The sequence below is a fragment of the Miniopterus schreibersii genome (assembly GCF_964146895.1).
Source record: "Miniopterus schreibersii genome assembly, chromosome: 18".
NCBI lineage: Eukaryota > Metazoa > Chordata > Mammalia > Chiroptera > Miniopteridae > Miniopterus > Miniopterus schreibersii.
Window position 1 is genome coordinate 3,548,276 of NC_138121.1, and position 20,988 is coordinate 3,569,263.

At 57.4% G+C, this 20,988-nt stretch overlaps 2 protein-coding genes across 6 annotated transcripts; one reads left to right on the plus strand and one right to left on the minus strand.

Moving 5' to 3' along the window:
- Positions 1 to 848: 848 nt before the first annotated feature.
- SCAF1 (SR-related CTD associated factor 1) lies at positions 849 to 14,627 on the minus strand. 4 transcript variants are annotated; one of them, XM_081118363.1, is made up of 11 exons: positions 14,531 to 14,627; positions 11,756 to 11,869; positions 11,459 to 11,516; positions 10,647 to 10,741; positions 10,284 to 10,384; positions 10,080 to 10,195; positions 4,756 to 7,545; positions 3,990 to 4,072; positions 3,552 to 3,770; positions 1,561 to 1,689; positions 849 to 1,290 (listed from the first exon to the last, which is right to left on the minus strand). In XM_081118363.1, the coding sequence occupies exons 2-11, from the start codon at positions 11,861 to 11,863 to the stop codon at positions 1,099 to 1,101; spliced, it is 3,891 nt and encodes a 1,296-aa protein (XP_080974489.1). In that variant the 5' UTR covers positions 11,864 to 11,869; positions 14,531 to 14,627; the 3' UTR covers positions 849 to 1,098. The 4 variants fall into 4 exon arrangements, with proteins under 4 accessions (XP_080974489.1, XP_080974491.1, XP_080974490.1 ...); XM_081118365.1 differs by having other exon boundaries at positions 10,643 to 10,741; positions 14,531 to 14,550; XM_081118364.1 differs by lacking the exon at positions 14,531 to 14,627 and adding an exon at positions 13,658 to 14,302.
- A 1,602-nt stretch (positions 14,628 to 16,229) lies between these two features.
- On the plus strand, positions 16,230 to 20,175 carry RRAS (RAS related). 2 transcript variants are annotated; one of them, XM_081117685.1, is made up of 6 exons: positions 16,230 to 16,405; positions 18,389 to 18,476; positions 18,581 to 18,683; positions 18,764 to 18,872; positions 19,644 to 19,762; positions 19,836 to 20,175. In XM_081117685.1, the coding sequence occupies exons 1-6, from the start codon at positions 16,253 to 16,255 to the stop codon at positions 19,918 to 19,920; spliced, it is 657 nt and encodes a 218-aa protein (XP_080973811.1). In that variant the 5' UTR covers positions 16,230 to 16,252; the 3' UTR covers positions 19,921 to 20,175. The 2 variants fall into 2 exon arrangements, with proteins under 2 accessions (XP_080973811.1, XP_080973812.1); XM_081117686.1 differs by lacking the exon at positions 16,230 to 16,405 and adding an exon at positions 17,893 to 17,990.
- The last annotated feature ends 813 nt before the right edge of the window (positions 20,176 to 20,988 follow it).

Sequence of the window (20,988 nt, forward strand, 5' to 3'; positions counted from 1 at the left end):
GGACACTCACCACCTCCTCACCTCTTTCCATGGACCTGGTGAGAAGGTGTCAGTCATTCCCATTTTACAGACCAAGACAGTGAGGCTTAGAGAAGAGTAAAGGTCACAAAGCAGGAAACACAGGCTGGGTCAGAATACGGCCTAATTTTAGAGCTACTACTCTCCGAGGGAGGCCCAGGGTTGCATCCAGAATCCCCATCTTGCTGTGAACAGCTGGGGCAGGTCCAGTATGCAGAGGGCTCCCTGCCTGAACTGTCCTGTGGGGGTGGGGCCTTGGGTTCCCCTTTGTATGGTGCTGGATGGGCAGTGGTAAAGGAGCTCCGTGCCCCACCCCTGGAGCCCACGCACTCCGGCCACACTACCCCCTTTCCTCATTGTGCCTGGCTTCTGGGCTACAGGACTGAGGCCAGCACTGCTCTGACGCACCTTCTGAGGCACCTCTTTGTGGCACTTTCTGTCTCAGCTTCCCTCTCCATCTCAGGAGGGTGGATTTGATCACCCCTGCCTCACAGGACTGGTAAAAACACAATCCAATCAATGGGGGACAAGCACTTCCAAGGCAGACAGGTAGCACCTAGGTGCCTTGAGCTTCAAAGACTGACCAGGTGGGCTGGGACCTATGTCCCATCACTGCCACTCTGTTAACAGAAGCAGCTTACAATGTACCAGGTAGGGTTCTAAGTGCTTCACCTGCCTGGGTCACTTAATCCTCACAACTCCCACTTTATAGATAAGGAAACAGGCCCAGAGAGGGAAATGTACTTGGCCCAAGCGACACAGTCTGGTCTCCTGCATGTCCCTCCCCAGCCCTTTCCCAAACTGGACTCTAAAAAAAGGGCTAAAATCATGGGGCTAAGGGGTAACATTTCATGAAATTTTTAATGAAATTGGGAGAAGGACATGAACAGAGAGAAGGGTGATGTGGACAGGCTTGGGGACAGGGAGATGGGTACAGGGCTGGGCAGGGGGCTCTCCTCTTCCCCACAGCAACCCTCCCCCAATCATCCCACTGATGGGGAGGGAAGTGGGGAGGCGGAGCCATAAATACGTCCAGAATTCTGAAGAGGCAGAGGAGGGAAGTGGGGGTTGGAGGGGGTCTCAGAGAGGGGGTAGGGGCAGGCCGGGGCCACCCTTGTCAGGGGGCCCTGGCTCCTTGGGTGGCCGAGGGGGCCCTGGGGGGTCCCCTGGCTTGCGGCCGTGTTTGCGGAAGTAGCGGTAGCGTTGGACGTAGGCCCGCACCAAGTTGCTCACCTTCACTGGGTTGATCTCCCCACTTTTGCTGTGGCAGATCTGGGGAGCAAGGGGCAGCTGCAGTCACTGCCAGCCCTCCAGGATCTGCCCATCTGGACTGCTGAGCACAGCTTGGGACTAGGATAGCAGTCATGCCCCCAATGTCAAGGCCAATATCCCTACTTAACCCCGGGTGCCAGTAGAACAGGCCCAGGTGGGCCTGAGGAAATCTTCCAGACCCACCCATCATCTGCATACATCTGTCTGCACACGTCTGTCCATCTATCACGTCCTCCACCCACCTCTGTGGATCTGTCCCCTCTGGCCCACCTTGTGGACGGCCTTCCTCAGGATGTCCTTGTACTCCTCCTTGGTGATATCCTTCTTCTGATAGTAGGGTTTGATGGCCAGTTTCACCTCCTCCACCGCCCGCTCCTGCGTGTGCAGCTTCTTCAGATACTGGTGGGTGGTGACAGGGTGGGAAAGGAAACAGCAAAGGCCAGGTGAGTTCCTGCGGAACTCAGCCTCACCACACCCCTGCCTGCCAGCGCAGCCTCTCCTGGGCCATTCAGCTACCCCTGGGGGTGGGAGTCCTGCTTAGGGTCTGTCTGCGCTCACCATGCTGTGGTCACCCCGGACCACAACCAGGGCTGGGTCTCTGAATGTCACTGAACATGTCCTCTAGGCTGGACTCTGGCCATCCCAGGTGGCCACAACCAGGACACGTGTTCCCTGCCCTTACAAAGTTCACAGTCCAGTGGGGAGACAGGGCTCTTCTAATCGGATTCTAGAAGACTTACTTTGATTGCAGCAGGAAGGTATGCAAGGCTTTCCGGCGGGGGAGTGGAAAGACCCAGCATGGGATTCACAACACTGCCCTGGCTGCTGAGTGAACAGCAGGGCTAAGGGGCACTGGGGTCTAGGACTGGCCAAGAGCACAGGGGAGGGGGGGTGAGGTGAAATGGCACGTTTGTGCTAGAATCCTGATTCCACCACCCACAGCCTGGATGAGGGACCAAACCCCTTTGTAGTTCACTTGTAAAATGTGGACAGTACTCATGGGATGGGCTGACGTGACATACATGGAGGCCACAGCAAGGAGTCAATCAAGGGGAGCTGTAGCTGTTCTGAGAGTGATGGCTGTGGGGATAGGACAGGGAGCAGCTGAGAGGCCCCTAACCCCTGCCTCAGCCTCCACTGAGATCTTTGCAGAAGCCAGCAGATAGGATATCTCTAGAAGGAGGATGCATTCAAACCAGAGCCAGTTTCTCTGTTGTGGACTCCCCCTGGGCACAAGGGACAGTCACCCTAAGAACCAACCCTGGGGAGGTCGCCTTCCCAAGCCAGGGCTGAGGGAAGACGGGAACAGTAAACTGAGGCCTGGCAAGGGCAGGACACTCCAGACTTCAGGGCCAGGTCCTTGGACAATGACAAAAGAATGCAAACTATCTATGGAACTCCTGGGCCACTTCGGCAGTGCCACTGCTAGGAGGGCCACTGGCCGCCCTGGAGAGTCCTCAGGCCTCCCTGACCCAACAGGAAGTGGGTTTCTAAGAGAAAGGGAGCTATCCTCCACAGCCATCTCAGATGTGGCAAGGAAAGACAATGGGCAGAGAACAGAGGAGGGCAGCCTCACTGGGACAGAGCAAGGGACCCACACTGTCCCTGTCCTATAGCCACGGCAGAGGTCATGCACCAGAGACCATCAATGCCACTGTCTCTCATATGGGACTTTTTATGGGGTTTATTCTGCTTTCCTCTGGCACTGTACGTGAAGCATATAAATAAGGGTGGGCAACGCCATCCTGAACTGACCAAAAAGGTAACAGCCCAAGGTCCAGGAGGAGGAGCCAGATGTACTGGAATAAAAACCTGTTTGTATTTGCCTAGCATCCATCCTCCCCCCAACCCTGCTCCCCGAGCCCCTGCTGTCTAGAAAATGCTTGTTTTTTGTCAACTACCCTTCCCCTGACACAAAAATATGAGAAAGGACGGAAGGGAGGGAGGGATCGATATCAGCAGCCAAGGGGTAGACTGTCGTGGCTACATGCGTGCGTTTATATCCTCATCTGTATCTCTGTATATACACATATGTATACATGCACAAATATTTTTTAAAATCTGCTAAGCACGCATTTCCTATTTACCCATTAGAGTGACAGTTTAGATTCTTCCAATTTAACAACTTCAGTTTTTTTATCTAAGGCCCTATCTGCTGGTATCAGTCCCTGCCATTCTCCTTGGGCCCCTGAATCTCAGTATATGCTCCTATTCTCTGCAAAACTGTCACCATCAACCCATCTCTCCCAAGCCCAGCTCACCTTGTCTGTGTCCCCTCGTCCTTCAGAGCTGCTGCTGCCCTCTCTCTTGTCAGACGCAGCAGCCAGCCCAGTGGGGGTGGGAGGGGTAGAGCCACAGCCCCCCAGGGGAAGGCTGCCAGGGAGTAGGTAGCTGGAGGGGCCAGGGGGCAGACCCAGAGAGGTGGGCACAGGAGCTGGTGTCACCCCTAGACTGGAGGGTGGCTTTCGGTGGCTGAGGATCTGTGGAAGAGGTTAGAAGATGAATGACGGAAGGCGGAAGGAAAGATGAAACATGTACCCCTATTATTCCCACCCTGATTTCCCAATAATCCCAAAGGCAACAAGCTCCACTTCTGGCCAATCTTGCCCCAAGGCCTGCTGGGAGTTGTAGTTCCTCTCCTAACCCAAAGCAGGGGATAAGAGGAGGGGCTGCAGGAACTCTTTCCCTGGGGAGCCCACCTGGTTGGTGGCCTGGATCAGCTCCTGGGCTTTTGCTCGGCTCGCCAGATTGGCCTCTTCCATCTTGAAGAGAAGTGCAGTCACTGCAGGAGGTGGACAGTTGATGACAGGGAGATCGGGGTTGACAGATGAGACAGTGAACTTCACCTCTCCACCTGCTGCCATATCCTGCCCTGGGCCCCCTGGACAGGCCTTAAGGCCACAGGTTCAGAACTAAGAAAAGGGGGCCTCAGCCACTGAAAAAAACCACCCCACACCCCCAATGTTCTTGGGACTCGAGGTGTATGTGTATTGGTGGGGGTGTGTGGCCAGGGCTACCCGGTGGCCGAAGTGAGCTTCTGTCTCCTGAGTCCCTGTAGCCATTCCTAGCCAATCCCCGCCACATCTGTGATCCGGCAGAGGCTACTGCCATCCCCTAAGGGACACTGCTCCCTGCTTACCCCATTCTTTCTGGTCCCTCCACCAAGTCCATACCAGTCCACTTCTAGGAGGACTCTAGGACACGTCCCACTCCTCCAGCCTGCACTGAGCTGGCTGCCTTGCCCGTCTGCCTTGCTCTCTTCCACCACACCTGAAGATCTAGAAGCCTCCCGGATAGGCCCTGATCGGCCCTCACCCACCTGTGGCCCTCCAGTCCAGGTGACTCCATACCCATACTTTCCAAGGCATCCCCAATGCCTCCAAGTCTGTCCCCACATGACCTCATCTTCCCTGATTCTTTCTGCCCATCTCAGACTGCCCTAGGGCCTCCCCAGGGAACACTCACAGGCCAGGACGCCACTGGTAGTGCAGTCCACACCAGGGGGCAGGTTCCAGGGCATGGGTGGGGGCAGCGTGGGCAGCTGGGAGACACGGGTAGCTGGCCCATCCTCCGCCCCCGAGTCACCGGCTGTGGACCCTGCACTAGGGGCGGTGCTTGGGGCAGCTGCTGCTGTGCTGGTGGCCGTGGTGGTGGCAGGCTGCTGCTCCTCTTCCTCCTCCTCCTCCTCCTCTTCCTCCTCCTCCTCCTCCTCTGCCCCACCTCGGACCCCAGCCTCCTCAGTGGCCTCTTCAGGCAAGAAGGAGACCTCAGGTGTCTTACAGCTGCTATCCACAGTCTGCGAGTCCGGTGTGAGGGCAGGGGCCGGAGGGGCTGCCTTGGGGGGTGGGGTGCTGGGGGCCTTGGCCGCCCGCTCTTCCCCAGACCAGGAAGTCTCCTCAGCTCCCTTGGCTCCCGCTGCCTGGCTACAGCTATCTGCCTTGGACTTCTTCAGTGTCACAGGGCCACCGGCGCCCCCGCTGCTGCCCCCACTGCGGATCTTTTTCCTGGTCTTGGATGGCTTGGTCTTTCCCTTGGTCCCCTTGGCTTTCTTGGCCCCAGCCTTGGCCTTAACCTTGGTCTTTTTGGGCTTGGTGCTGCCCGGAGCTGCTTTGGCCACCTCAGCAGGAGCCCGCTCATCAGGCTTGAGGAAGGGGGAGCGGCTCTCCCTGTCGCGACTAAACTTGACTCCAATGGAGCCCAGGCCGGCGGACGCAGCCTCCTTGGCCGGGGTGGTGCTGCTCACCCCCTCCCGGATCAGCACTGCCACCTTGGACTGCAGCTTTACCTTCCGGGAGGAGGAGGACGACGAAGACGAGGAGGAGCCCGAGCCGCTGCTGACCGGTGGCTTGGGCGGGGGCCCTGAGGAGGGCGCCGACTCCTTGGGGGGTCGGGCTTTCTTGGATGACCTGTCCCTGTCCCTATCTCTGTCCCTTTCCCGGTCCCGATCCCCCCCATCCAGTGCCTTCCGCCGTGATCCCTTGTCCCGGGAGGAGGAGGAGGCCGCCCCAGAGCGGCGCCGGTCCTTCTCGCTGCTCTTGCCACCCCGCTCCTCAGTGCTCAGTCCCTCCGAGTCGTACAGGACCTCGCGCTTGGGCGACGAGACAGGGACTGGTGAGGGGCCTCGGGGGTCGGACTTGTCCGGCCGGCCCACGGTAATGGTCCGCTTGATGGCGAAGAGATCGTGGTCCGTGAGGTCCTGAATGGAGGGTGGCACGGCCCCCCTGCGGCGGCTGTCACGCTCCCCGCCCAAGGAAGTCGAACCAGATGGCGGCTGCGCTGGCACCGGGGCTTTCTCACTGTCCCGCTTCTCACCCCTGGAACGAGACCGCTTCTTCTTTTTCTTGCTGCCGCCACCCTCCCGGTGCTTCCCTCGGTGCCGCTCGCGCCTGGAGGAAGATGAGGAAGAGGTGGCCGGGGGCGGGGAGGCCGAGCGCCGCCTCCTCCGCCGCTTCTCCCGGGACCTCGAGCGGCGGCTGCCCCCGCGGCGGCGGTCTGGGCTGCGTGAGCGGCGGCGAGCGGAGCGGGACCGAGAGCGGTGGCGGGTGGATGACGAGGCATGGGAGCCCGGCTTGCGGTCCCGGGAGCGGTGCTTCTTGGAGTCCCAGGGGGAGGCCGGGGTCGGTGGGGCGGGCGGTACACCCGCTGATGAGGAGGCGACCTCCTTGGCCTCACCGCTGCGCTTGCGCTCCCTTCGCGATTTTTTGCGGGCCGGTGGGCCGGCTGGAGTGGCGGGGGCCGGGGAAGGCGAGCGCTGGCGGTAGCGCTCTCGCCTCTGGGTCAGGATCTTGCGGCGGAGGTCCAGGCCGCCCCAGCGTGCATCGGTGGGGGGCTGCGCGGGGGGCGGTTCCCCCAGGTCCACCTGCAGGGCACCCTCACCATCCGACTCAGCGTGCAAAGACAAAAAGTCATCTCCCTCGGGGGCTCGGGGAGCAGGCGGCGGGGGTGGGGGCTGAGCCGTGGGGGCGGCTGGAGCTGCGGGCGGAGGGCGGGCTGCCCGACTGCTGGCCCGGAAGAGGGACAGCGCCATCCTGGGCTCCTCCTCGGGCTGGACGATCTCACCCTCCTCAATCTCTGAGTCACCAGGTGGCAGCAAGGGGGGCGGCAAGGATGTTCCACTGGCTGTCACCACCTCCACGGAGACCTTGCCTTCCCGACAGGCCTCCGCCTCGGCCCCCACAACGAAGACTCGCCGCCGGGTGGCGCCGTCCACCCGGGTGGAGTCCGCCTGTGGTGGTGTGCCAGGGGCTACAGTCGACTGTGGGGGCTGAGGGTCCGGGTGGGGGCTCTCATCACCTGGGAAGTCCTGGCTCAGGCTGTTGTCATCATAGATGCCTGCCAGGGTCTCAGAGATGCGGCTGATGCTCTGGGACAGGCCTTCCTCCTCCTCTTCCTCCTCCTCCTCCTCTTCCTCCTCCTCCTCTTCCTCCTCAGGTGAGGGGGTCCCAGCCGATGAGCTGGGGTTGGAGCCAGTAGGCTCAAAGGGATCGTACTTCTGCTCCGGAGCGGAAGGTGGGGAATAGGCCTCGTCGGTGGGGTGGAAGGGGTCATAGATGTCAAATCGAGGGGCAGGCTGGGCTGGGGGGGCTGGGGGTGGTGGTGGGGGAGGAGGGGAAGGGGAGGACGATGAGGGGGAAGGAGAAGGTGAGGAAGATGCAGAGGAGGGGGCAGGGGGTGGGGCAGGGCCCCCGTCTCCGGTGCCCAAGGTGAGGAGGTGGTGGGTACAGGTGGGTTGAGAAGAATGAGACTGAGGAGAAACTGAAAAGGAACAAGGGAGACAGAGCTGTGGTCAGGTGCAGGTCCCTTCTCCCTGTCCCTCAGCAGAGGGTGCTGCAGGCGAACCACCACCCATCCATGCCTCCACGCCCCCACTCAGCACTCACTGCACCTGCAGGTTCTGCCCCAGTGCTTTGCGTGTCAACTCATGGGATGTCCCTAACAACTTCACACCATGGATACTGTGACCCGCGGGTCCCAGGAGGAAACTGAGGCACAGACAGCTGCGGTAGCTTTCCCAAGGACACACAGCTGGGAGGAGTCAGGGTGCAAACTTGGTCAGTGTGGCCTCCCAGCCTGCACCCCCATATCCTGAGATGGACACTGGCCCACAGCCCAAGACCACCCTGACTACTAAGGGCAAGCAATATTACCACCGAGAGTGCAAGCTGGGGCGGGAGAGTGGGGTTCAAACCTGACCACCTGCACGGCCACGCTCAGGCCTGTTGAGCTGGCTGCCTCTTGCGGGAGTTTATCCCATTTTATAGAAAGAATGGAGCCTGAAAAGGTGACGTTTCCTCTACAGAGCCAGGAAGGGGCAGAGCTAGGGAGGCCTGGCAGCCTGAGTCCCCACTCCGAACTCTTCACTGTGCAATAAACCCCACCCAAGGGGCTACATCAGCTCAGGACTCAAGAGACAACACTGACTGGTGACAGGGACAACCAGTGTTCACTCCTTTCTATAGGCCACCATGCTTTCCTACGTCACCTTGTCCACACTCCTGAGACCATGCTTTCTAAGCACAAGTCTCAGTGCCACAAGTCCTGCACCAGGACTCGGACACACATCAGAGTCCAGAGGCACCTCTGTCAAACCATGTAACTGCAAGGACCTGCCAGGGCAAAGACACCAGCACAGTTGTGTGGACAGTGCCAGGGAAGCACAGGGTTGGGAGGGCAGCTCTGGAACCACCTCCTGATCTGGACCCCAGGCTCCAGCCCTCCCTCGTGACCTGACCGTGGGCAAGTCACTCAACCTCTGTCTGCCTCAGTTTCCTCATCTATAAAGCAAGGGTTCGTGCATTCATTCAATACATTTTTATCCATCACCTATTTGTGCCAGGTGCTGTCTGGGGTACCAGGAATAGGATGGTGAACAAAAGAGACAAAAATCCCTGCCTTCAAGGAGCTCACATTTGAGTGGGGAGAGAAATATCAACGTGCCAAGCGCAGTCTGCCAGCGGCTGAGGGCTCTGGAGGGAAAAAGCAGGGGATGACGATGGGAGCATTCAGGCAGCACAGGTTGGACTACGTGAACAGCTGCACAGAACCAGACCGTGCCTAGCACAGCGAGGACTGGGTGAGCATGGGCGCCTACAACTCTGCTTATTCTCACCATGACCCGAAGTATATGTCAGTCTACAGACTGGCGCAGTAAGGAAGCACAAGCTGTCTACCTCTTCACATGGCTTTTATGTAGAATTGGAATAAGGGTGAGTTTTCTTTTTCCCCTCCAAGTTCTTAGGATTTTCCAAATGAAGACCAAAAGAACACTTGGAATAAGGAAATAAAACGTAACCCCTGCAGACAACTACTAGATTCTATAGATCCCTAATATTACTTAAGGCCCAGGAGCCAAGTCCAGCCCACCATCTGATTTCGTAAATAAAGTTTTATTGGAACATTGTCCCGCTCATTTGTTTACTTATCCTCTATAGCTTCTAATTTAAAAAAATGAAATCACTTTTGTGGGCCTCTAAGAGTGTGGTGGGTCCTAGACACCATGTCCCCCGAACCTAACAGACAAGCCAAACTACAGCTATAAAAAAAGGAAACTGAACTGGCTCAGAGGATGACTGAGCCACAGTGGCTAGCAGCTGAACTGCTACATGTGCATCTTCCTGTCCTCTCTGCCCCTCCCCAAACATGTACATACATGCAAAAGGGAAGTTTGAAGCCAGGGTCTATTGGGGTCCCAAGGGCCAGTAGTAGCATCACCTGGGAACTGGTTAGAAATGCAAATTCCAGGGTCCCACCCTAGACCTGCTGAATCAGAAACCTGAGGGTGGACCAGCGACCTGGTGATTCTGATGCTCACGGGCTCAGCACTGCATGTGGGGTCGGCGGCAGGTGAGCATCGCAGAAGTCAACAACTTGGGCTTTACACTCAGACACACATGGGCTTGGGGCTCAGGACCGCCAATAAGCAACTGGCTGTGCACCTTGAGCAAGCGATTGCCCTCTCAGCCTTTTCTCCCCTAGAAGATGGAGATGCTAAGAGGGCCCCCTCCTGGGAGACAAGTTACACTGATAGGTAGAATCCTGGACACTAAGGAAACCCCCCCCACCCCCACCCCCGGTGCTAACTGCTCCCACATGGTAGCATCACATTGGTTCTTACTTAATGTCTTTCTGCATGTACATGCAGCATTTACTATGGTGTAATAGAAAAAAAGACGCTAAAATTAAGAATCTGTCTAAACAACACAATCATCACAACTGTTCCATCTAACGAGAGCTGATGAACACAAAACCAAGGCCAGCCACCTTCCCAGCTCTGGCCTGGCCACACATACCCGTTTTGCCCGTCCTCCAGGCCCTGAGACGAGGCAGCAGGCTAGGCACTGGCAGGGGAATTGGATCCCGGTCCCCGATGCGGACCTCGGCCACCAGTTCCAGCATGTCCTCGCTTCTGCAAGACAGAAAGAGCAAGTGAACCTTAGGGGTGCTCCCAGCTCCCACGCCAAGGCCTCTCCCATTCCAGCTGCCCAACTACTCACTCGCCAGGCCGCAGGTCCAGGTGACTGGGAACCCAGGTGTCTGGGGGATCCAGGACGCTCACCAACCCTGCCAGGAAGCTGTCTGCAGCCATGTCCAACACCTGGAGTAAGAAGGAAAGGCTCTAGCCTGACCCTGATCATGTGAGGACCCACAAATCCCATTTCCCCAGCTCCTAACCTCTCAAGAACGCAGACAACTAAGACCCCAAGAAGACAAAGGGATTCAACCAATTCCCTCATCCTGACTGCTCCCAGGACACAAGACCTGGCCCCCAGACCCAGGAGGCTGGATCCCCAACCCCATCTCCCCACCTCAGGGATCCACGCCCAGGGCCTGTCCTCCTCTGCCCCCTCCTTACTCACAGCAGCCGTGTCAGTTCCCCCTGACTCCTGGGATCGGGACTCTGACCGTGGGCTCTGGCAGCGCCTCCATCGAAGGCCATGACACCTAGAGCCATCTGGAGAGAGATGTGCATGAAGGATTGGGGACAGAGGACTAGACGCAGAGACCTTGTAGGGCAAAGGAAAGAGGAGCCCGCCCTCGCTCTTGACAAGGGAACCAAGCTCCTGCCTGCTCTCCCAGCCTCCATTCACCACCTCCCAAGTTGGGTCCCAGAAGGACTTCCCCGACATCCTTCTGAGGCTCCAACTCTCACCCATTTGTCCTCCTAGCTGCCCTCAGGATAAAGTCCAGACAAATCATCTCGGCATTCAAGCCAGGCTGTGATCTGGTCCCCATGAACCTCTACTGCCTCCCCTTTCACCCCCTGCCCACCAGCCCCTAAGAACCACAACTCAGTCCTGCAATGCCCCTGTGCTATGCACCTGCTGTTGCCTCTATTGGGCTCTTTTTTACCAGACAACTCTAATATGTTCTTAGAGACTCAGTTCACCTGTCACCCCCTCTAGGAAGCCTTCTTGGACCATCTCATCCATGCTAGCCCAGCTGGGCCTCCTGCCCTCAGGGTACCACAGGCTACCTCTGTGCTGCAACTGTCTCCCCTCCACCAGACTGTGAGCGCCTCCAAGGCAGCTTCAGGGGGTTCGACTCATCTTTAGCTCCCATGCCAGCACAAGGATGGCACCCAGGAGACCTCAGAAAAGTATGTGAATGAAATTGGGATAAAGAATACAGAGATGGGCAGGGAGCTAGGAGGAACCAGAACCCATCATACCTTTATCATTCGCCAGATCCCCCTGCAGGGAACTTCCCACAGCCTGCTGAATGGCCCGCTAAAGAAAAGATGGGGGTGGAGGGGGTGGAAAGAAAGGGAGGCAGTCAGGGGACTCGTGCAAATGGTCACAAGCTCTGCTCCTGGGAGACAGGCATTCTAGACACCCTACAACCAGACTCAAACCCTTCAGAGGAGCCCAAGAGTCTAGGCCCCCAGCCCCTCCTCCCACTAGAGCCCGAGTCAAATCTGGATTCTCAGCTCCTCCCTCCTTTGGCCCCAGGTGGCTCTCAGCCTCACCAGAATAAAGGCAGTAGGAGAAAGTGTGGGGTCTCTGTCTGGTGGACCATCGCCCCTATCCTCGCCCGACTCCTCTGTCTTCCCTCGAGACTCATCTTCTTCCTCCATGGTCACCTGGTGGTTGAGGGGGTGAGAGTGTGGAGTGTGGGCCGGCAGGGCCTGGGGGGGGTGGGGGGTGATGTGTGTGTCTGTGTGTGTGTGCATGTGCACACGGGGATAAAAGCAGAGAACAGTCACGAAGAAGACCTCAAGGGCCTCCAACGTTGCCTCAATCAGCATCCTCTTCAGCATCCCTCCTCTCCCCCACCTCGCTTCTGTCCTTGGGAGTGCACCAGGTTCAGTGTAGACACCAGAAGGAGTAGAGCAACTCTCTTCCCTCGGCTGGATTTCAGCTGCCTCCTCTCTCAAAGGGAGGCCTTTCCAGCCTCCTATTTCAACACCCCGCTCCCCAGATCCCACGGCTTCCACCACAACCCAACTTAAGACCTCATGGCCCACCCTCATGGGATCCAACCCAATGCCAAGATTTTTTTCTGTTAAGTTGTGATTTCAAATAGTGCGCTCCACAGTCTCATGCACGCACCTTTCCTAAAACAAGATATGTGCCAGAATGCCAGGTGTCCCTCAAACACAACGCAACTTCCTAAAGCATCATCAATTTCCCTCGATGGTGAGGGATGAAAACTATTTACATACGTAATGTAAGATGGAACTATGACAGTGTGATTTACAAGACCTGTGTGAGATGTAAACACTAATTTCAGAAAGGCATGCCGTCCACCAGGCCCCACTGGGACATGGCCTATGGCCTATCTGCACGCTGCACAAAAGCATGGCTGAAGCCTTTGCGATGTCACAAAAACTCTTAGACTACACAGAGGTTGAAAGGCCATCCTTCAGACTGGCGGTTGTCTTCCTTAGGGCTTCAAAAAATAGGAATATTTCAGTTGTAGGCTTCCCTCTAACCATGAAACCTGCTACTCTGAAACAATACCCAGCCTCAAATTTCCTAGAAGGCTTCAAACCCCTAACCCACAATTCGGGGTGCTTGTCTGAACATGGCACAATCAGAGTCTGTACCTCAAGGAACAGCAGCGAGAACTGAAGAGTTGCTTCTGCCACAGTTTGCTCAACCCCAGTGCTCAGTACAGAGTAACAATAATTATCATATTATTATTGGCCTTTAGGACCCAGTTTTCCCTCACACCTGTCTCCCCCTTTCCCCACTGCATGCCAGCAAAGAAAAGACCTCTGCCCTGGTCTGCTTCCGACCAGATTTTCAAGCTTTGCCAAAGCTCCCCCATGCAGCTTCCCAGCTCTCTAAGAGCCTGAGGCTCCTTCCCTAACTCCCCATTGACACCCGCCCTGATAAGGCCCTAAGGACAGTTCCCAGCATCTCCAGGGGGGGAAGCACAACCTACCATGACTGTCATAACAGAAGCTTAATCAAGACCTGCTGACTACAGACACAGATCCCAAACCCTCTGTGGGTCCAAAGATAGTCCCTTGCCCATTCAGACATGCTCCAGGCTCTGCAGACACACATACCAATGGCTTCTTAAATTTTTTTGACATGAGAAGGCTCTGCAAACATTGATTCCCCCTGATAACAGTATAGTGCTTCACAAATAGCTTGTTATAAAAAGTAAATAGAACACAGTAGAAAATTCTTCACGGTATGTGCAAGTAGTAATGGGACATGGGTATTAGTTAAATATATGTTGGTAGGTACTGGGTCTCAATGAAAAATGTATTTCTTACTGTAGATCAAGGTCAAAAGAGTTTGAAAAGCACTGCACTATATGTCTAGGTGACCCTATAGACTTTCCCAGACTAACGTGGACTAATTCTAACTCTCTAGAGCGTAATGCAGACTTTTAAAACATTTTTCATTTGAATTACCTTCTAAGGTGCAAGTATATTTGAGTTCCGTGTATTTCCCAATACTCTCCTTTGTCTTATTCTCCATCTGATTATCTGGCCCAAAAAGGCATTCGAATTTGCTCCAGGCATAGAGACTGCATGCACTCTTGCAGGTACACTCAAAGCCACGGAGATGGATCCAGGTCCTTCTAACTGCCCCCAGCCTCCTGTCACTCAGACTAGACACTCCCCAGACGTTGAAGAGCCATCGAGGCCTTTCAGCACATCTCAATATTTGCCTCCCTCCCTTGGTGGGCACATCCCACCCCTAAAAGACTTCCTAACCCAGGAACAGTTCTTCCAGGTCCGCTAAATGGCCCCAGACCCATGTAGGTGACTGGCATCCTCAGGTCAGTCCATGTAGACACTTCCCAGCCCCAACAGACATACCCCAGAGCTACAGATGGCTCTGCAGATAGTCCTCAGCTCTTGCAAACCTCCTTCACCCCTGGGACATATCTCAAGATCTCAAGATGGCCCCAGAACCCTCTGAACAGACCCTAGCCTCCGGTCAGCCCGAAAAGACGATCAACAGTGCCTACAGAAATGGCCCAAGCCAGCTCTATGATGGAGGGCAGGCGCCAGTCTCGGTCCAGGCCCTGTGGACGTCGCCAGTTCTCACGGGGACGCCCCGCAGATGCCCCCGGCACCCACAGATGCGTCCTGGGGCCTTGAGAGGGCCCCCCGTTCGGCGCCGGGTTCCGCCGCCAGGGCCCTGCTAGAGGCCGCCCCGCTAAGCCCTTCAGGCCCCGCGGCGTGTGGGGAGGACCGCAGGACTACTAGCGACCGACTCCGCCCCGCCCACCCCGATAGGCCCGAGCCCCGCGGCCCGGACCACGGCCGCCATCTTACCCCGCCGCTCGGGCTGCGGCTCCGGCCCCGGCGCGGGGCGGGGCGGGCTAGGGAGGTTCGCGAGCAGAGGGAGGAGCGGGGCGGAGCTAAAGCGCCGCCGAGCTTGCCGGGACTTCAAGTACCGTGCACGGTGCCGTAAAGGCTGGTGGGAAGGCTCCGGACTCAGTTTCCCAACAGTCAATGGGGCACCTGGGCAGAGGTGCGCGCGACGCACGCCGGGAGGCGTAGTCCGCACGCCACCTCCCTCACGCGGGGACAGCATGGAGGTGAAAGGTGAAGTAGGCGGGGTTGCGGCAGCCCGCGAGGAAGCCCCACAATGCCCTGCGCGCGCGCGGAAAGCGCTGAGGAACAGGAAGTGACCTAAACACACTTCGCCCGAGAGATGCAAGGGAATTGTAGTTCTGTGGAGTGGGCAGTAGGAAAAAAAAAAAAGCTGCATTGCCTACAAGTTGCCTCGCCTACAGTCTGGGGAACTCAGAATCCCGATCCCCCAGTCCCCTCTAAATTTAGAACCAAGAAGGCCAGCCCAAAGCCTCCTTATTTAGGATAGAAAAGTCCAAATCCCTATTCCTCTCACTCGGCAGAGGAGTTCGGACTCCCATTTCCCTGCTCCCTGCGACTCGGGAGTCCGAGCCCACCTCCTTCCTTAGATCCAGGAGTTGGGCCCTCAGACCATTTCTGGTCTCAAGCTCGTACCTTACATGAACACAAGTGTTCCGGTTCCCCACCCCAATTCCCTCGCGATCAAGAATTCTGGGTTCCCAGCCCCTCCAACCCCTGTACCCAAGAGTCTGGGCCCTCAACTTCCTCCTTTACGGGACATAAGTAGTCCTAGTAATAAGGAATCCCAGATCCCCTCCTCTCCGGGATACAGCAGCCCAGGCCTCCAGCCCCATTCTCTCCTAAGGACCCAGGAGTCAGGGCCGTCAGCTTCCTCCTCCTTCACACACCCAGAAATCCTGGCTCTGCTTTTCATGACCCAGGCGTCCCCGCTAGGGCGAGCTGGCTCATGGATCAGGAATGCAGTGATCTCACGGCCCCTCCCTGCCCCGTTACTCGGCTGTCCTCCTCCACGGCCCCAACTCCCCTCCCAGTCTGTCTTCCGCTTGGTTGGGACAGCGGGAACCGGAAGCCTGGGTCTCTCAGCGGGCGGAGACTACGATATCCAGCCCAGACGCCCGGGTCGGGAGCTTGGCTAGGATCCCAGGACGGAGGTGGAGCTTCCCCTCAGGACCGGCTCTTTTCCTCGGAGCGCGCCTATATACGGCCGCGCGCGAGCCGGCGGGCGCCACCTACTAGATCAAGGCCTCGGGGAGGGTACCCTGAGAAGCTGTATCGCGGAGTTCCTTATTTGCATAGCCCCACCCGGAACGATCTTTCCCACCCGTCCGCCCAAAGAATGAGAGCTTGTATTAGCATAGCTCCGCCCCCAGGCGACCAGCCAGCCCAGAGCGCGTGGCGCCGCTCGGCGTGAGCGCAGTTCCCTTATTAGCATATCCCCGCCCCCTCGGAATTCCCCCTCTCAGGGAACGTCGTTCCCCGGCCCTTATTAGCATAGCTCCTCCTTTTCCCTGGCCTTCGCTCCTCCTGAAGTGCACCGAGACTCGCGCCCTTCTCGCCGCAGCTCATGATTATGCAGTAGACCTATTAGGGTGGCCCGCCCCCAAGCCCCGCCCGGCTCCCCCCCCAGGCTGTAGCGGCAGCGGCGGCAGTGGAGGCGACATGAGCAGCGGGGCGGCGTCCGGGACGGGGCGGGGGCGGCCCCGGGGCGGGGGGCCGGGACCCGGGGACCCCCCACCCAGCGAGACACACAAGCTGGTGGTCGTGGGCGGCGGCGGCGTGGGCAAGAGTGCGCTGACCATCCAGTTTATCCAGGTAGTGGGCCCTCACCCGGGGGGTGTCCCCGGGGCCCAGAACGTAGCTCTTGGGGGGAATCCCTGAGACCCAGATTTCCCCTCCATCCATCACTGAGACCCTCCCGTGAGGCCCTCTAATCTTAAAAATTCCCCTCAGAATGTGACCCTGAGCCCCCCAGGACCTCCACCCTCTTACATGAGGGACCTCCCTCCTATACTCACGTCCAGAGACTCACAGTCCCTCCCCCAAGAGACTCCCCTCCCCTGCCGACCTGACCCTGAGCATCTCCTGGGAGCATTTTAAATCCAAGAGTCACCCCATTCAGACCCTAAACCCTCTCCTGTGCCCCCACCTCTGTAGATGCCACTTCCCCTCACCCTGAGCCCCATCTCCCCCAAATTCCAGACCCCAGCTTCCCCTCTGAGCTGCCCTGAGCCTAACTGGAGAATGCCTGTGCCCAAAGCCCTTGAGATGCCCCCAGACTGGATGCTTGGCCCCTTCAAGGACTCTCCCCCAGATTCTAGAAATTATGCCATGCTTCACCCAAGGCCCACCTGGGACCACCCAGTTCTAAGACAGGTACCCTCAGACCCAAGAGAGTTTTAAAAGGTCCTGTCCCTTGGTCATTCCAGAGGACTCTAAGACCCCAAGTTCTGTGGCTCCCCCATCCCACCAGACCCAGACCTCCACCCTCCCCAAAGGAAAACCAACCTCTCCTGAATTTTCCACTCTGACTCCCTGAGCCCCTCTCAGAAACCCTGGCTAGCCCCCAAATAGTCTCCATAGAAGCCCCCAGGTTCTTGACACCCCCAGAAATATCTATTCCCGAGGAGTGTCTCTGACCCCATAAATGCACGTCAGGGTCTCTAAGACTCTAGACATACACCTCTGTCTATTACAAACCTACGAAAGGCGCCCAAATTACCTTCAGACTTTCCCCCAGGTCTCACTCCTCATTCCTGAGGTCCGCTGAAGACATCCCCTTAATCCCCTCAGGGCTTGGTCCCTACGCCCTCCCTCTAGGACAAGCCTTCACCAAGCACCCCCCCCACACACACACCAGACAGGATGCAGCCCTAAGACCCCCAATTGCTAGATCACCCCTTCTCTACTGAAAATCCACCCCTGCCCAGGAAACCTCCACCCCATTCCCAAGGGAAACCCTCCCGCCTCAGAGAAACCCTAGAAAGGTGTCTGCTCCTGAGATGATACTGCAGAGGCCCCTGGGCCCCAGACCCCTCAAGGGACTAGCCAGCACCTGCCTGCATGGGAGCCCCTGCCTGAGTAGAGAAAAGCCCCCTAGCCCTGGGCCCCTTGTTTCAGGGGCAAACTGAAGCTGGTCGAAAGCCTGGCTGGAGACAGGCGGGACCCAGGCAGGAAGGGAGGGGCCCAGCCTGCGGGAGGGGCAATTTCTCCAAAGTTGGATTGGAACCCAGACCTTCCCCTGGGAGGAGACACTAAAAGCCAAAAGTGGCCCAAGAAGGCGGAGGAGGGGAAGAGGAGGAGGAGGGAAAACAGGACGAAGAAAACGAGGAGGGAGAGGGAGAGACAGGCAGCATCTGGACAACACAGCTCCCGATAGCTGAGCACCTACTATGTCCAGGTGATGTGCTAAATGCTTAGATGTTAATGGATTTTCCCTGAATCTCACATTTAATCCACAAACACTGGATTAAATGTAGTGCTATTTTTACCCTCATTTTCTAAATGAGGAAACTGAGGTTCAGAGAGGGGAAGTGATTTGTCCAGTGCCACACAACCAGGAGGTAATCACGACATGGGAGATGTACTTTATACCAGAAAGAGAGAGAGGTCCAGGAGAGCCTCGGAGACTGGGGACTAGGGGCGGCAGAGGGAGGGACAGAAAGCCAGAAAGACAGTCAAAGGGGGTGGGGGACAAAGACCCAGAGGGGGGGAACAGAGAAAGGTGGGCCCCTGGACAGGGCTACGTCTTCTTTTCTGGGGCAGTAGAGTAACGGTGTCCTCTCCCCACCCCACCAGTCCTACTTCGTTTCTGACTACGACCCCACCATCGAAGACTCCTACACAAAGATCTGCACTGTGGACGGCGTCCCCGCCCGGCTGGACAGTGAGGGCGGCAGAGTGGATGGGGGGTGGTGGCGGGGCCGAGGGCACGTGGGGATGGCTAGGGGGAGCCTTATCCACATGGTAGCCCTCTCCCCATCTCTGTAGTCCTGGACACTGCGGGCCAGGAGGAGTTTGGCGCCATGCGGGAGCACTACATGCGCGCCGGGCATGGCTTCCTGCTGGTGTTTGCCATTAATGACCGGCAGAGGTGAGAGGAGCAGGGAGGCGGCGGAGCAGGGGGGACGGTGCTGAGCGGCTGCACCTCACCCCTCTGGGCTTCACCTGCAGTTTCAACGAGGTGGGCAAGCTCTTCACGCAGATCCTTCGCGTCAAGGACCGAGATGACTTCCCCATCGTGTTGGTCGGGAACAAGGCAGATCTGGAGGCACAACGCCAGGTCCAGGCCCCGGGCTCCATCGCAGCCTGGGAGGCACCTCCCACCTCTCCGCACCAGCATCCTCCTCTAGCTGGGTGATCCCGCTCCTAGTGTAACACACACACTTCACCAGATGTGCTGCCCCCAAGTCTAGCCTTCTGAGCTCCCAGGAGAGGTGGCTGGGTGGGAAAAGGGCTCCTCCCCGCCCCCAGGTCAGCCGGCCTTGACTCTGCTCTATCCCTGCCTCATGAGTTCCCACCTGAACCCTTGCACCAGCCTCCTGCTTCCCTCTTCCAGTCCACCTCCTAGTGGGTCCTGCTGCCCCTGCCCCTCCCCTGCTCCCAACCCTCCATGGCTCCCCATTGCCCCTAGGGAAAAAGCCAGCTCTTCTCTGGTGCTGGATGCCCATCATGGTCTCGTCCCTTCCTTTCCCTGCTCCCTCCACTTCCCTCTACACACACACAGACTATGGGGTTGCATACAGAACACATTTTTTAGATTAAGCCTCTGGGGATTTCCGACTTTGGCTGCTTGGTTTGGGCCTCTGCTGGGAACACCCTGGTTTCTTTGCCTATTATTTAACACTCAGGAGGGCAACCATCTGTGCAGCCTCCCCTGACTCCTCAGATGGAGCCGAGCCTCCTCGGCATCCTATCCCATGATCTCTGGAACTTTCCCTTTCCACTTGAGCCCCGCTATGTGTACCCCCCTTCCAGCACATAGTGTGTCCTTCTGCCTCCCCACTGACACCCACCCTGAGTGTAGGGACCTGACACCCCCGTGTCCCCCCAGGTGCTCCGATCTGAAGCCAACACATTCAGTGCCTCCCACCACGTGGCCTACTTCGAGGCCTCAGCCAAACTGCGTCTCAACGTGGACGAGGCCTTCGAGCAGCTGGTGCGGGCTGTGCGGTGAGTGGAGCACCCTTCCTGTGATCCTTGTCCCCAACCCCCGGGGCCAAAACTCACCAGCCTCTTCCCACAGGAAGTACCAGGAACAAGAGCTCCCGCCCAGCCCTCCCAGCGCCCCCAGGAAGAAGGGCGGAGGCTGCCCCTGTGTCCTCCTGTAGCCCGCGTGAGAGGCGCCTCCAGCACAAGCTCTAGGGACTAACTGCCCTGCCGAGCCTGTTTCCCCACCTGAGCCTCCAGGATACACTACACCCCCACCCACAATTCCTGGCCTTGGGGCCATTGCCACTGTGTGCCTTCTGCCAACGCCTCCTTTCCCCACCCAAGCCCCTGGTGGGGGTGAGGGGCTCCCGGGCATCCACCCGGGTCACTGCTGTATATAACCCTACCCCAGAGAAATAAACGTCACTGCCAAAGTCAGGGAGTGCTTTCGTGGAAGGGCGAAGGGCGAGGGGAGGTAGGGAAACTCAGGGTATACACATTAAAGCCTCGGCGCACCCAGAACCACTGGCTGTAGAACCCTTTGCTTGGTGGAGGGCAGGGGCCATAGAGAACAAGGTGAGCCAGGCGTCTGGACCCCCCACTTACCCTTCAACAGGGCCATTCCACCCTCTCCTGTTTCAATGGGCATTTCTTAGGAGGAGGTTTAATGTTTGAAAAAAAATTTTTTTTTCTGGAACATTCTAGAACTACATTGTTCGATATGGTAGCCAGAAGCTACATGTTACATGTGGCTGGTGGCTATCCTAATGGACGGGGCAAATATGCAACATTCCCACTGTAGAAAGGTCTGGCAGTTGTTCTAGAAGGTTCCAGCCTTTGAGACAGGTAACTGCTACAAACCCTGCCCACCCACCTCCCATCTCCAATGTATATTTTGAAAGGGCTTTTGGCCGGAGGAGAAAGGGACAGGTAGACAGAATGGCATCCGAGCAGCCAGCTGGCAAGTTCTCAGTTCCAGAAAGTTTCCAATTGGGCTTACGTCTGAGTCTAAACCCTGAATCCAATTTCGGGCCAGTGTGGACACGCCCCATCTGAGCCTCTCTCCTGGGAGCGGCTGAAGTGTGGGGGATCTTGACGCTGTCACAAATAAGTTGTCAAGACTCCTCCTCAGTGCGGAAAACTTTGATTCCCCAACATTCAACCCACAACCCTAAACCTGTGCTCTATTTGCTAAGCTGGAAGGCTGGAGCCAGAACGAGAGACCACCACTCAGCCACCTCCCAAGC

Coding starts and splice junctions, on each gene's coding strand:
- SCAF1 (XM_081118363.1), bottom strand. CDS start 11,863: ATGGAGGAAGAAGATGAGTCTCGAGGGAAGACAGAGGAGTCGGGCGAG. Junction 10,385..10,646: donor GGGGAACTGACACGGCTGCT/GTGAGTAAGGAG, acceptor TTCTTACTCCAG/GTGTTGGACATGGCTGCAGA. Junction 10,196..10,283: donor CTGGACCTGCGGCCTGGCGA/GTGAGTAGTTGG, acceptor TCTGTCTTGCAG/AAGCGAGGACATGCTGGAAC.
- RRAS (XM_081117685.1), top strand. CDS start 16,253: ATGAGCAGCGGGGCGGCGTCCGGGACGGGGCGGGGGCGGCCCCGGGGC. Junction 18,477..18,580: donor CGTCCCCGCCCGGCTGGACA/GTGAGGGCGGCA, acceptor CCATCTCTGTAG/TCCTGGACACTGCGGGCCAG. Junction 18,873..19,643: donor ATCTGGAGGCACAACGCCAG/GTCCAGGCCCCG, acceptor GTGTCCCCCCAG/GTGCTCCGATCTGAAGCCAA.